Source organism: Dermacentor albipictus, chromosome 1, assembly GCF_038994185.2.
Source record: "Dermacentor albipictus isolate Rhodes 1998 colony chromosome 1, USDA_Dalb.pri_finalv2, whole genome shotgun sequence".
Classification (NCBI taxonomy): domain Eukaryota; kingdom Metazoa; phylum Arthropoda; class Arachnida; order Ixodida; family Ixodidae; genus Dermacentor; species Dermacentor albipictus.
The window spans coordinates 265,786,667-265,800,125 of record NC_091821.1 but is presented as its reverse complement, the minus strand read 5'-3'; the positions used below and the strand labels follow the sequence as shown (position 1 = coordinate 265,800,125).

The 13,459-nt window shown below is 43.3% G+C and overlaps 1 protein-coding gene across 6 annotated transcripts in view; it reads right to left on the bottom strand.

The window, feature by feature from the left end:
• Positions 1–230: 230 nt before the first annotated feature.
• Positions 231–13,459, bottom strand: part of Bub3 (mitotic checkpoint protein Bub3) — a 30,514-nt gene continuing 17,285 nt past the window's right edge. For all 6 annotated transcript variants that reach the window (XM_065448641.1, XM_065448650.1, XM_065448645.1 and 3 more), the window contains exon 5: positions 231–1,208. In XM_065448641.1, coding sequence (XP_065304713.1) covers positions 829–1,208 — 380 coding nt within the window. In that variant the 3' untranslated portion in view covers positions 231–828. The remainder of the gene's footprint in view (positions 1,209–13,459) is intronic.

Below are 13,459 nucleotides of genomic sequence, written 5' to 3'. Positions count from 1 at the left end.
CGTCGTAAGTAAAGATTACGTGAAACCAAAACTGGTTCGTATAAAAGCTGTTGCAGTAGAACCTTGTTTTTGTTTCTTACGGGACCGCAAAAAAACGCATGATCCAGGGGCACTTTGGCCACCCCTGGCTCTTGCGCCATAAGTATATAGTATATCGCACACCAAGAAAAACTGTTACGCACATAACATCCGATAATGCTTGTGACATCCCAACAGATGAGACAAAAGGCTACTCTCGCAAAACTTTATTTGAACTTGAATAAAAGGCAAACTACTCAAAGCTCGCTAACAAAAGATTGCTATCGTTGCCTGGTGGTTAGATCGAATGTCAAACACACTTTTGAAGCAGTCGTAGACATGAATGAATCACACTTGGAGCCTTCGTTTTTGGAGCGGTCATAGTCGTGAATGTCCGACACAGATGCCGATCCTACTGTGCTGCATGGCAGGCGCTGGACATGCAGCCGTCACTGTTGCAGTTTCTGAATGCAAACCAGCAATGGGAATGTAGTGAACAGGAAGCTAATACACATGACTCTATGGGAACTAAACAGGGCCAGTGGTACAGAATGTAAAAGCCAGGAAAACAACAAACAGGAATGCATCAACAAGGTTTTACTGTATAGTAAATTATTTAGGCTGCTCAAAGGCTTGCCAGTATTATGAAAACTCGGAAATGTCATGTCAGCTCTACTCATTTAAGAGCACTGTCTTTAAAAACAGAGAGGAATGCAACAGACTTGTTACGTGCATGAAATTTACGTGTTAAAAAATGCATATTTATTTCAGTCACATACACACGCAAAAGAAAATCCAGTCACAATGATGTCACTTCGGTTTTGTCTCCTGATCAGTAACTCGACGAACAAAAATAGCATCCGGAGGTGTGTTCTCCATGGAGCCCTGCTCATAGAGGTATGAGGAACCGATTGCCAACAATGAGCCGTCATGGCTAAAGGCCAATGCAGCAATACTTGATGGATACTTGTGGAACTGGCACAGGCGCTTCTTATTGAACCCATCCCAGATGTTGACATGTCCGTCACTTCCACCTGTTGCAAATGTGTTGTACAGATTGTGGAAGGCGATGGCATTCACTGGATAGATTAGCTCGATGCCATTGTTATCTTTGGTGCGGTGACACTTGAATGCATATTTCTTCTTTTGAACCTCGGGACTTGGGTCCAAGTATTCAACAGCCACACGTCCTGTTGGGAAGGGAGCAATTAGTAGCCTGATAGACAGCAAAATCTCATTTACATTTCTCATCAGAGTGCTGAAAAAAATAAGACAGAGTTCTGAACCCTATTACAATTTGTACTGACTTAGTAACTACTTCAAACTGCCACAAGGAAAATATTCTTTTAAGTGCTAAAGCCCAGATTCACTTTTTGTTCATCAAGATGCTAGCCTTTGCAGCTCATGCCTTTAGAGCTGCTGAATTCTCTTGGCAAATACATACATTCTTGTGACATTACTTGTCTCACTGTTTGTTATGCTCTGGTCACTTGGCAATCCAAGCCATATCAAAAACAAAGCATTTTTTTACAAGTGACCAAACACTTTCGTATATATACAGGGTGTTTCAGCGAACACTTACAAAAATTCTTAAAGGTTGCCTGTGGCAGACAGCACAATTCTACTTCATGAGGCAGTCTACTTGAAGCAGCAGACGCTACTTGCATAAAAATTCAAGTACATAATTGACTAATTAACAAAAATCAATTAATTTATATCTAATTACCTTATGGCCCATAATGCAATTTACAAATTCTAACCGTGAAAATTGTTAGGTAGACCCACAAGAAATGAATGCTCAGGATGACACTAGTTTCAATATATTAATTCCCAAACATTAAGAAGAAATGCACTGGCATTCCACTTACTTTCGTGCTTCAATGCATAAAACAATGTTTTGTTGACAAAGAGCTATGCTCTAAAACAACTGACTGCAGCTGGGATACAAAACCACGTCTTTGCATTAGGCGTGTTATGCTCTTACCAATTGAGCTACCATGGGACCGTTTCCCATCCACTTTCTGGGGTATTTATGTTCATCTGCTATAACTAATCTTGGGTCTTGGAGTGTTAGCTAGTGCCACCACTCTGGCCTCGCCCTGGCAGACACAGCTGGGCGTGGCCTCCAAGACCTCCCCGGCACATTTGTTTGTTGGCATCTTAGGACTATATACAGGGTGTCCCAACTATCATGCACCAAGATTTAAAATATGCAATTGCAACCTAGCATAACAGAACCACATAATGTTTGCCGTTGCTTGGAGACACTCTGGATATTTTTTTCATTCTACCTAATTATGTAATTCATCATCATCAGCCTATCTATGTCCACTGCAGGACGAAGGCCTCTCCCTGCGATCTCCAATCACCCCTGTCCTGCGCCAACCGATTCCAACTAGCACCCGCAAATTTCCTAATTTCGTTGCACCATATAGTCTTCTGCCGTCCTTAACTGCACTTCCCTTCTCTTGGTACCTATTCTGTCACCCTAATGGTGCAATGGTTATCTAATCTGTGCATTACATGACCTGCCCAGTGGCATTTTTTTTCTCTTAATGTCTATTAGAATATCGTCTATGACAGTTTGCTCTCTGATCTAAACCGCTCTCTTTCTGTCTCTTAAAGTTAGGCCTAGCATTCTTCGTTCCATCGCTCTTTGCACGGTCCTTAACTTGTTCTCAAGCTTCTTTGTCAGTCTCCAAGTCTCTGCACCATATGTCAGCACTGGCAAAATGCACTGATTATATACTTTTCTTTTCAATGATAACAGTAAGCTCCCAGTCAGGAGCACACGATGTCTGCCGTATGCAATACAACCCATTTTTATTCCTCTGTGAATTCCTTTCTCATGGTCAGGGTTCCCTGTGATTAGTTGACCTAGGTAAACGTACTCCTCCACAGACTCTAGAGGCTGACTTGCGATCTTGAACTCTTGTTCCCTTGCCAGCTTATTTATCATTATCTTTGTCTTCATATTAATCTTCAGCCACACTCTTACACTCTCCCTGTTAAGGTCCTCAATCATTAGTTATAACTCGTCCGCAGTGTTGCTGAACACAACAATGTCATCGGCAAACCGAAGGTTGCTGAGGTATTCGCCGTCGGTCCTTACTACTAAACCTTCCCAGTTTAATAGCTTGAATACTACTTCTAAGCACGCAGTGAATGGCATTGGAGAGATTGTGTCTCCTTGTCTGACCCCTTTCTTCATAGGTATCTTCCTGCTTTTCTTGTGTAGAGTTAAGGTGGCTGTGGAATCTCTGTAGATATTTTCCACGGTATTCATGTAAGCGGGCTGCACTCCTTGATTATGCAATGCCTCTACGACTGCTGGTATCTCTACTGAATCAAATGCTTTTTCATAATCTATGAAATCCATATAGAGAGGCTTATCGAACTCTGCGTATTTCTCGATAACTTGATTAATGACATGGATGTGATCCATCATAGAGTAACCTTTCCTGAAGCCAGCCTGCTCCCTAGGTTGACTAAAGTCCATTGTTGCCCTTATTCTACTGGAGATTATTTTGGTAAATATTATATAATACTGGGAGTAAGCTAACGGGCCTATAATGTTTCAGTTCTTTAACGTTGCCCTTTTTGTGGATTAGTATAATGTTAGCATTCTTCCAGTTTTCTGGGACCCTTGCAGTCGATAGACACTTCGTATAGAGAGCCGCCAGTTTTCCTAACATTATGTCTCCTCCATCTTCGATTAAATTGACTGTTATTCCATCCTCTCCTGCCGCTTTTCCCCGTTTCATGCCTTGCAAGGCCCTCCTGACCTCATCTCTAGTTATAGGAGGAGCTTCTGTATACTGTTCATCATTGTTTCGAATAGAGTAATCCCGAGTCCTCTGCGTACTGTAAAAGCCAGTACAGAATTCTTCCACTGCTTTTATTATACCTTCCAAGATTGCTGATGGTATTACCCTGCTTATCTTTCAGTGCATACATCTTGGTTTGTCCTATGCCAAGTTTCCTTCTCACTGATTTCAGGCAGCGTCCATTTTTAACAGCTTCTTCAGTCTTTCTCACGTTACAATTTCTAATATCACTTATTTTCGCTTTGTTGATCCGTTTTGACAGTTCCGTGAATTCTATCTTATCTCTTGAGTTGGACACTTTCATTCTTTGTCGTTTCTTTATTAGGTCCTTTGTTCCTTGGGAGAGCTTGCCTACTGGTTGCCTTGGCGCCTTGCCTCCCACTTCTATTGCTGCCTCTGAAGCCAGCCTCGTTACGGTTTTATTCATTACCTCTATGTGATCATCATCATCTCTTTGTTCTAAGGCTGCATATTTGTTCGCAAGTACCAGCCTAAATTTGTCTGTTTTTACCCTTGCTGCCTCTAAATTGACTTGTTTTTTTTTCTTGACCAATTTTACTCTTTCTCTGTTCAAATTGAGGTGAATCCTGGCCCTCAGTAGCCTGTGATCACTACAATTTACCCTACCTACCACTTCTACATCCTGCACTATGCTGGGATCGGCAGAATGTATGAAATCAATTTCATTTCTTGTTTCACCATTAGAGCTTTTCGAGGTCCATTTGCTGTTGCTATGTTTCCTGAAAAGTGTTCATTATTCTCAGCTTATTCCTTTCTACGAATTCTACCAGCATCTCTCCTCTGGCATTTCTAGAATCGACAACGCAGTTGCCAATTGCCTGTTCACCCGCCTGCTTTTTCCCCACTTTTGCATTAATGTCCCCCACTACTATTGTATATCGCGTTTGCACTTTTTTTCATCGCTAATTCAACATCTTCATAAAACTGATCTACTTCCTCATCATTGTGACTGGATGTTGGTGCATAGACTTGTGCTACCTTTAATCGATACCTCTTATTAAGCTTGATTACGACTACTGCTACCCTCTCGTTGATGCTGTAGAATCGTCAATGTTGCCCGCTATGTCCTTATGGATTAGGAATCCTACCCCGTATTGCTTGTTATCCGGGAGACCTCTATAGCAGAGGACATGGCCGGTATTCAGCAATGTGTAAGCTTCACCAGTTCTTCTTATCTCACTAAGGCCGATAATATCCCAAGCAATGTCTGATAGTTCTTCGAAGAGTCCTGCTAAGCTAGCCTCACTAGAGAGGGTTCGGGTTTTAGACGTTGCAAGGGTCAGTTTCCATTGGCGGCCTGTCCAGACCCAGAGATTCTTAGCACCCTCTGCTGCGTTGCAGGTCTGACCGCCGCCTTGGTCAGGTGCTCCGCAGCCGCTGGGGACTGAGGGCCATTGGTTAATTGAAGAGATCATTAAGGAGGTTGTGGCTGAATACTGCACCAGGGATTAGTCTTAATAAACTTTTATAATATTATAATTTGATGAAAAGTGTTAATGAGAAAATTGTAGATCAACATGAAAAACTCCTGATGCAGCTTCCTGTTGCTCAATACATGCTACATAAAAGTGTTTTTCTGAGCGTGAAAGAAGCCCACAAATACACGCAAAATTGCCGCGCGACTGGCCACTCAAGGCACTTTGTGTGCATTCGCGAGCTTCCTTTACGCATGGAAAAACATTTGTGTGTTTTTCCACACACATTATAATATTTGAGAAGTTGATGAATTAATGAAGACTAGTTATGTATTTTGAAGGTGAAAAATTCAGCGCAACACCCAGGACAACCCACAAAGAAGAGGTGAGACAAGCACCGGCATTGTCTGATTATTAATTAGGTGGCATTCTAGTTATGTAATCAATAACTTGACAGCAAAATTCTTGTGATGTAATTAATCCGAATGCAAAAATCTGAGTATGTCCAAGCGATGGCAAACAACATTACCTTGGTTTTGTCCAGCTATGTGACATTTGCATATTTTAAAATCTTTGTGCATGATAGTTCAGACAGCCTATATATATAAATGAAGGTGTTCCATATTTTATAATTGCCACATGTGCACTTTAGGCTTCAGAGGCATCGTCATGAGGGAAACTTGCCTTCACACTATAGCAAACTGACAGCATATTGTAGCCAAAAGGAATGCTCTTAAACTCGCATGCGTACAACAGCACTTATGTGCACTGACACATTATAAGAGTTGCCTCTGTTCTCTTCCACTTGTTGACATGAAGGTAGCACTGCCTCTCAACACTGACTTTTTTTTTTTAATTATTAAAGGCACCAGTAAGCAATATTCAAGCACTCCTATTTTCTTGGTGCATTGGAAAGCCTTGGACCTGAAGTATCTTTACCTGCAGTAGTTCATTTGGGAAAGTTCTGAAAATTTTTTAAACGTAAATTTTGTATATACAAAATCTATTCTGCTTACCATGTATGGTCACCGGCAACAGTAATAACTGATATCGACGGAAACGGCATGTGACAGAAACTGAGCAATCCGAAACACATATAGATTAGGCGGTACAATAGCTGTTTTATCAAACACTGCAAGTACGGCCTTAAAACAGCTGCAAATACTTCTTATTAATGCAGAGATGTCAAAGATATTTTTCTGCACTGTAAATTCCCCTGTCAGTGAAAAAAATGGGTCTGACCAACGGGCCAATGGATGACTGCTAAGGTGTGGGACATCGGTGCAAAGGCATGTTCAGCTCCTTGTAGGCTGGGCTGGCTGGAGCCCATTGCTACTAGCAGTAAGACAAACACTGGTTACAACTAACTTGTTTTTCATAAAAGAATAATTGCCACTGGAATTCAGTGAGGTGTAAAGTGGACCTTTTGTGACAAGTGATGACCACTCAACCCTTTTAGCATGAACACGAGCTGCCGATACAAGAGAAGCTTAACTCAGAACCAGTGTCTGGCCACCACGGTGCACTGCAAGATGGCTCACTACCTACAACACCAGGAATATCAGTCTACCTTCTTTCCTTTTGTAAAATTAAGAAGAGGAGAAAGTTAAGCAATCTCAAACTGATAGGTATTGTGACCATCAGTAATTCTTCTTGAAGTGCTACCCATGAAAGAAACATCACCTACAATTTGTTTTGCATGCAAAATATTGACCAGTAGAATAAAGTTGTCGAAATTGTGTCTTTTGTAAAAATGTGACGACTACTGTCGAGCACCTCGCACGAAGCGGAGCGATAATACAAGGCAAGTTAACCTTAGACTCGGCGTTCTGCGACTGGTGCACCGTGAGCACAGCTTTGCTGCCGATGTGCTATGTCCTACATCAACCTAAATTCCATTTTTGGTCTGAAATTATGACTAGGAGAAGGTTAAACAATGTTAGAAGTAAGCATTTTGTGATCAGCAGTGGCTGTTCACATGCTGTCCGCTACAGCTTTGAGTTGACAGAGTCAACTGAGGCATGTGGCGGGGCAAGTGGCACTGTTAGTGTGGTGATCCTGAAAACTCACAGCCAGTTGGCATGCAGACAAGCAGATGCGCGATAAGCCATTGTGGTACAGTCGGTACAGTACAGTTGCTTGTTTAGTAATTGCAAAAAGCTTGCAAGAGAGCAGCACCCTATCAATGAATGGCTCTGCTTACACTCGAACCTCGTTATAACGAAATGGGATATAACTAAACCCCTTAAACTCCCCACAGAGATCCCTGTATTTAAAACCTCATTTTAATGAAGTTAAATTGTCCTGGCAATGGATATAACAAACTAGATTCATCTCCAAAACCAAAAAATGCTTGACATTGCACGCCAAAAACATCGCTTTCTGCGGGGTTCAGCAGTCATTCACTGTGGAAGTTCAAAACTCCCACAACGAATATACCGTCAAGTAACAATGGTCTTTCTCACCGCCGTGGGTAACTGCACACAAGCAGTGGCTCGCTATCACACTTCTCCACTGACCTTTTTCTCTCTCTTGTGCATGCCTGGCTGCGCGAGCCACGGCACTGTCACGCTGTGTGGCTACGCGACGCAGTCAGAAAGATAAGTGCATTCACTTCTACTGTGCAGTGTGTTGCGCAGGCAGGCACAGCTGGGCATGGCCTCTGAGACTTCCCTGCTGCAATCTCGGGGGTCACACAAAAGGAAGTTACATAGAACCTCTGGAGTGGGAGTCCCTGCAAGCAGCCTACGAGAGTGAGTGAAGGCGTGGTGGCCATATTGGAAGAGGCAAAAGAGGGTGACCCCAGAATAGGTGGCTGCAGAAACCTGCGGTGATGATTGCCTTCCCAGTTCCATGATTAAAAATGGAGACGAAACCTCTTTAAGATGTATATCAGTTGAACTGTGTATCGCTGCTGCCAAAAAAGGTTGGAGCGTCCATTTCTTGTTACAGGCCATGAGAAAAGCTTCTGATGGGACGCTTGTCCAATCACACTTCCCGCTTGGTTAGAGGGACACTAAAGACAATATTAAGTTAAGCTAAAGTGATAGATTAGTGCTCGAGAATCTATAAGGTGTCAATATTATCGCGAACAGAGCCTTTACAATCGAGACATTGAGGTAAACGCAGGACATGATTAGAGACTCCCCTGGGACATTTAAGTACTTGCCCGACGACGAAGGCACTCCTCATTTAAATTCTGTCACTAGTACTCAACCACTCATTATAAGAACATCATTGTATTGCATTATAGGATGAAAGAATGTGCTACTTGTCTAGTTTTATTTCAACTTTAGAAAAAGAAACTGATTGGCATTACCCTTGAAAGAGACGCGGGCAGTCGAAAGGTTTTGTTTTTCCTCGACTCAACGCCGCTCGTGCTTTCGCGTTTACGCAGTTTAGTATCGTGTAGTGCTGCGCTGGTTTTGCTGGCTCGCAAAATTTGCAAAAACTGCAAGTACCAAAGAATTCCACTTCCATTTAATGTCGTCAGATACCAGGGGCGTAGCCAGGGGGGGGCTTATGGAGCTTCAGCCCCCCCCCCCCCCCGAAATTTTTTCGTGCTGTCCATGCACCGCCCACCCAAGCAATCCCCGGTGCCGGAAATCATTCTGAATTTTCTCTAGAATGTCTTTTTCACGCTCGAAAGGACATTTCAGCGCGAACCTTGCGAACTCGGGCTGGATTTCATGGCAGTGCCCATGCACCGGGAGCCCCTAATGCAAGCAGCCCCATCCGAGCACAAAGTTTCAAGGGCGTTTTGATGGCAAACGGGCTCACCACGGCATCTTGCGGAGGCCGCGGAATCTACGCAGTGCATGAATGTCAATTACAAAATTTATGGGTATAAAGTTCTCATAAACTTTTGATGTGAAAGGTGCACTGACATTGCCAAAGTTGTGCTTTAGATTTTCAATTGCGGAACATTGTGGGTTTGATGTTACTATAAATATTGGACGCCAAAGGTGCATTGACTTTTCTAAACTCTTACATCGGAACATACAACGAGACAAGCCAAATCAACACACTATCAGGCAAGTTGACAAAGCGATCAGCGAGGTCCGATCAGATGAAGCGTTCTGGTGGTTCATTCGTGCCGTCATGACGCAAAAAAATAACAACATTGTTTTTTTCACCTACGTCAAAGCATCCATGTCAAGACACTAAAGTCAGCCAAGGTAACTACATTCTTATTTATTTTTCTACTTCGACTTTTATTCGCGAGGACACATTGAGCCTCATCAATTTTTTTTTTGTCCTCGCTACCCTACCCGCGGGCTGCCAGAAGCAGCCAGAGGGCATGCGTTTTTCTCGTGTTGCTACGACCACCGCGCCGCGGACTTTGGTGCGCGTTCGCTTTTCTCTGGCCGAGTGGATTTTCACCTGGCAGAGTTTTGGGCACTTTCTGGCTAGCAGACGAGACAAAGAAAATATCGTCGCTCGCCGCCATCACTGTGGGGGCTCGACGAATCGCACCGCGCTCGCTTGAGCGCAACCTCTCCGGAAAGTCTGGTCTCGCCAGTGTAGGATACCGAGCAGATATTTGCGTATGGTTCTCGGTGGACCAAGCGCCTCACGTTTTCTTCGATATTCTTTCGGTAGCTACATTAGGTGCCCAAAGCAGGCATTCGATTGTGGCCAACATATTTGCGCTTTTTCATTTCGGTGCCCCGGCCCCACAAAGGAAAAAAAAAGAGATTGCTGTGGCGCTGCTAATTGTGGTATGGTGAAAGTTCGATTTTGTTACTTCTTCTTTTGCGGACAGCAATGGGCCACGGGGCGCTTCAGTTGCCGGATAGTCTTATCACACAGTATTGCAAAAGCAATCATATCGACACTCCAGGCCCATTCCTGACATCGCCCTCATGTTTCCTATAAAGTCCAAGGGCGATAACATCGTGACCACGCGCCGCATGCTGTATGTGTGAGTGAAAGAATTGGGAGGGGGATGGGGGGATGGGGGGCTGGAATGGGTGAGACGACGATGGTGGCTCTTGTGTGCGCAAAAGAGAAAAGCGGGGAGAAAGCGCGCCGCCTTCCATCGTGCACGATACATCGGGGGGAGTGGATGGAATGGGGGTGGGATCTAGGATTCTGTGAATCTCTGATTGCGCAACATGTTTATTTGCCTTGTTTGACGCATTCTATACAGTGACGTTTTTAGATACGTAGATTTATTGGAGGCTTATACGTATATTTAAATATCTTGTTGCGGGGTTTTATGTATACGTGCAGTGAACTTGGTTTCCAGTGACACTTTTTGCCTTTTATCAAGCTGTATCTTCGCATTTGTATATTCCATTGTATCTTCGCATTTCTAATGTACGAAGGCGAGTAAAATGATAGTGAGCCAACCCACCCCGCGCAATAATTGTTCGGTCCATTATCTGCTAGGCATGCACGTGACACACAGGCATCTCTCTAGTACATGTGACACGCAGGTGTGAGTATCAAGGTTGTTTAATGCTCTCATACACAGGGTTGAACATGGTTACGCGACATAATGGACGCTCTAGAAGTTGAGGAGGGTGGTGCCCTGAGGTTTTTGACAGCTGAAGGTATTTCCCAAAAAGAAATTAGTCGCCGTATGCCTGCCGTGTACGTTGAACATTGCATTTCATTGGCCACTGTGAAGCGTTCCAGCAAATGGTTCAAAGAACGACGTGAAAGTTGCAAAGACGATCCAACGCCGGGCCAAAGCCATCGTGCAATCACCTTTAACAAAACTGCAAAGGTTGATGAGCTGATGAGACAAGAACGGAGGATAAGCATCGATGAACTGGCAGAGCGTGTGAACATCAGTCACGGTTCGATTCACACCATAATTCATGAACATCTCGGTTATCGGCTCTTGTGTGCGCAGTGGATGCCCAAGATTTTGAACCACTGCCAGAAGACGGTGAAGTTCGGCGCTACCTTTACTCATCTGATCCGGTATCACAACGAGGGTGACGATTTCTTGTATGCAATTGGGCTCGGGGACGAACTATCATGACACTACTACGAGCCTGAAACATGACGGCAGAGCTTACACTGGAAACATTCGAATTCACCACCGCCAAAGAAAGCAAAGGCTGTCATTTCCACTGGAAAGGTGTTGTTGACTTTTTTTTTTCGATCGTCAGGGGCCATTACTGATAGATTTTGCTAAATCTAGAGACTATCAATTGTTTCCGATATTGTGAAACGCTGGACCGGCTGCGTGTCGCAATCAAGAATAAACTGCGTGGAAAATTTACGAATGCGGTCATCTTGTTCCACGACAATGCCAGTCCCCACGTCGCTGATGTGGTTAATACAAACTAGCAAAGTACAAGCGGAAACGCTGCAACATCCACCATACATCTCAGACCTGTCGCCTTGCGACCTACACATTTTGGGGCAACCGAAAAAACAGCTCAAGGGAAGCAGATTCGTGTCGGACGATGACGTGAAAGAGTCAGTTGCAGACTTTTTGAAGCAACAACCCAAGGAATTTAATGAGACGAGAATCAAGCGACTCGTTAGACAACGGGACGAATGTCTAAATGATCATGGAGACTACTTTTACATGAGGTACCCAGTTTGTCATATATTCGCATTGGCTGACTCTCATTTGACTCGCCTTCGTTTATTTTGCAGATCTCCTGCTCTTTATACATGCTCTCTGTTGCGGCTATAATTTCAGTGCAATTACTCACGATACACGACTGCTGGCAGCTGCTCCTGCGTAATACATTGGAACAAATGACAGCGTCATTGAGATTTTTCACTGGCCGTTGCATATGTACAAGAATCTAAACGAGGTTCTTGAATGACAAAGTGTCATTACAATATTTGTCCTCAGTTTGTTAATTTCACGGCCTTTACATTTTTCATATCAGCGGCGTGTACTGCCTTGCTGGTTTCGAACTGATATAGTTGTAAAGTTCGTGTGTTGTTTTATTTACTTACTAGAGAAAAAACATGGAAGCATTGATATCGGTTATTTCGGGCACAATTTTTGGCACATACAAGTATATCCGTTTATGAAAAAATACATATTTTACTTGTTTTGACAGTGCGTAACGTCGAAGAATTCGTTTGCAGCATCTTTAGCAATGACAATGCACTTATTATTCGTGTATTTGATCCCCAGACAATGAGAGGAAGCTTTAGCTCGCGCCCAACTCCGACGCGGCCTATTCGAATACATGTAAAGCGCAGAAACGCTTTTCTGTGATAACCCCCGGATCGCTTTTAATGAAATTTGTTGCATTTGAGAGAGAAAGTTAAATTCTAGTGCCTGTTCGAAGTGGAATTTTGATTTAGGGCCTGAACATTGTTTAAATATTTTGAAAAACTAGAAAGTAAAAAAAAAATACAAGCACCATGTTTACAAACTTTTAGCTGTGCAACAAGCGCACACGTCGCTGTTCAGTAAACGGCATCTATTATAACAGTCAAAGCGGACAAATTTGGTGTGTCAATTCGTATCTTACGTCAATCGGTTACGTTGTCTACAAGGATTCTGCGAAAGCCGTATTACCATAATGCTAAATTTCTTGAGAATCACGTGTAACATAGAAATTTTGTCCGCTGTAGATGTACTATTACGTGCAATTCACAGAATTGTTATATCATTTTTCATTGCTACGTTACATAGTTTCAAACTTTACAGTTTACGTTTCTGAAAATTTTCGATTTTGGTGAATTTTTAATAAAGAATTGACAACCTAAATGAAAAATTCGAAAGCAATAGTCACTAGAATTTAAGTTTTTCTTTTAAATGCAACAAACCTTGTCAGATTTGCTGCATTGGTTGCCGAGAAAAACGAATTCTCCTTCTACATGTATTTAGATACGAGCACACGCGAGCTAAATCTTCCTCTTCAGGAGGACACCGAGCTGCAATGTGAGCCCCCCCCCGAACGAAATTTCTGGCTACGCCACTGTCAGATACCCAAACGGTCCACAGCAGTTGACCAAAATCAACTGCAATGGCAAATCCACCGCTCTGTCATGGTTCAATTTTTGCATGGCCGGGTGTTTGCATTTTGTGCAAAACACCGTACTGCGGTCTGTCGGGCGCCGCTGACTCACCGACGGCAGCAAAGGGCGGTGGTGGCGTATATGTCTCCACTCCCCGGTTGGGTGGCGGGAGATTTGAAATGCGATAGAGGTATTCGGACCCTTCAGATGCAATTTTCTCGTAAACTA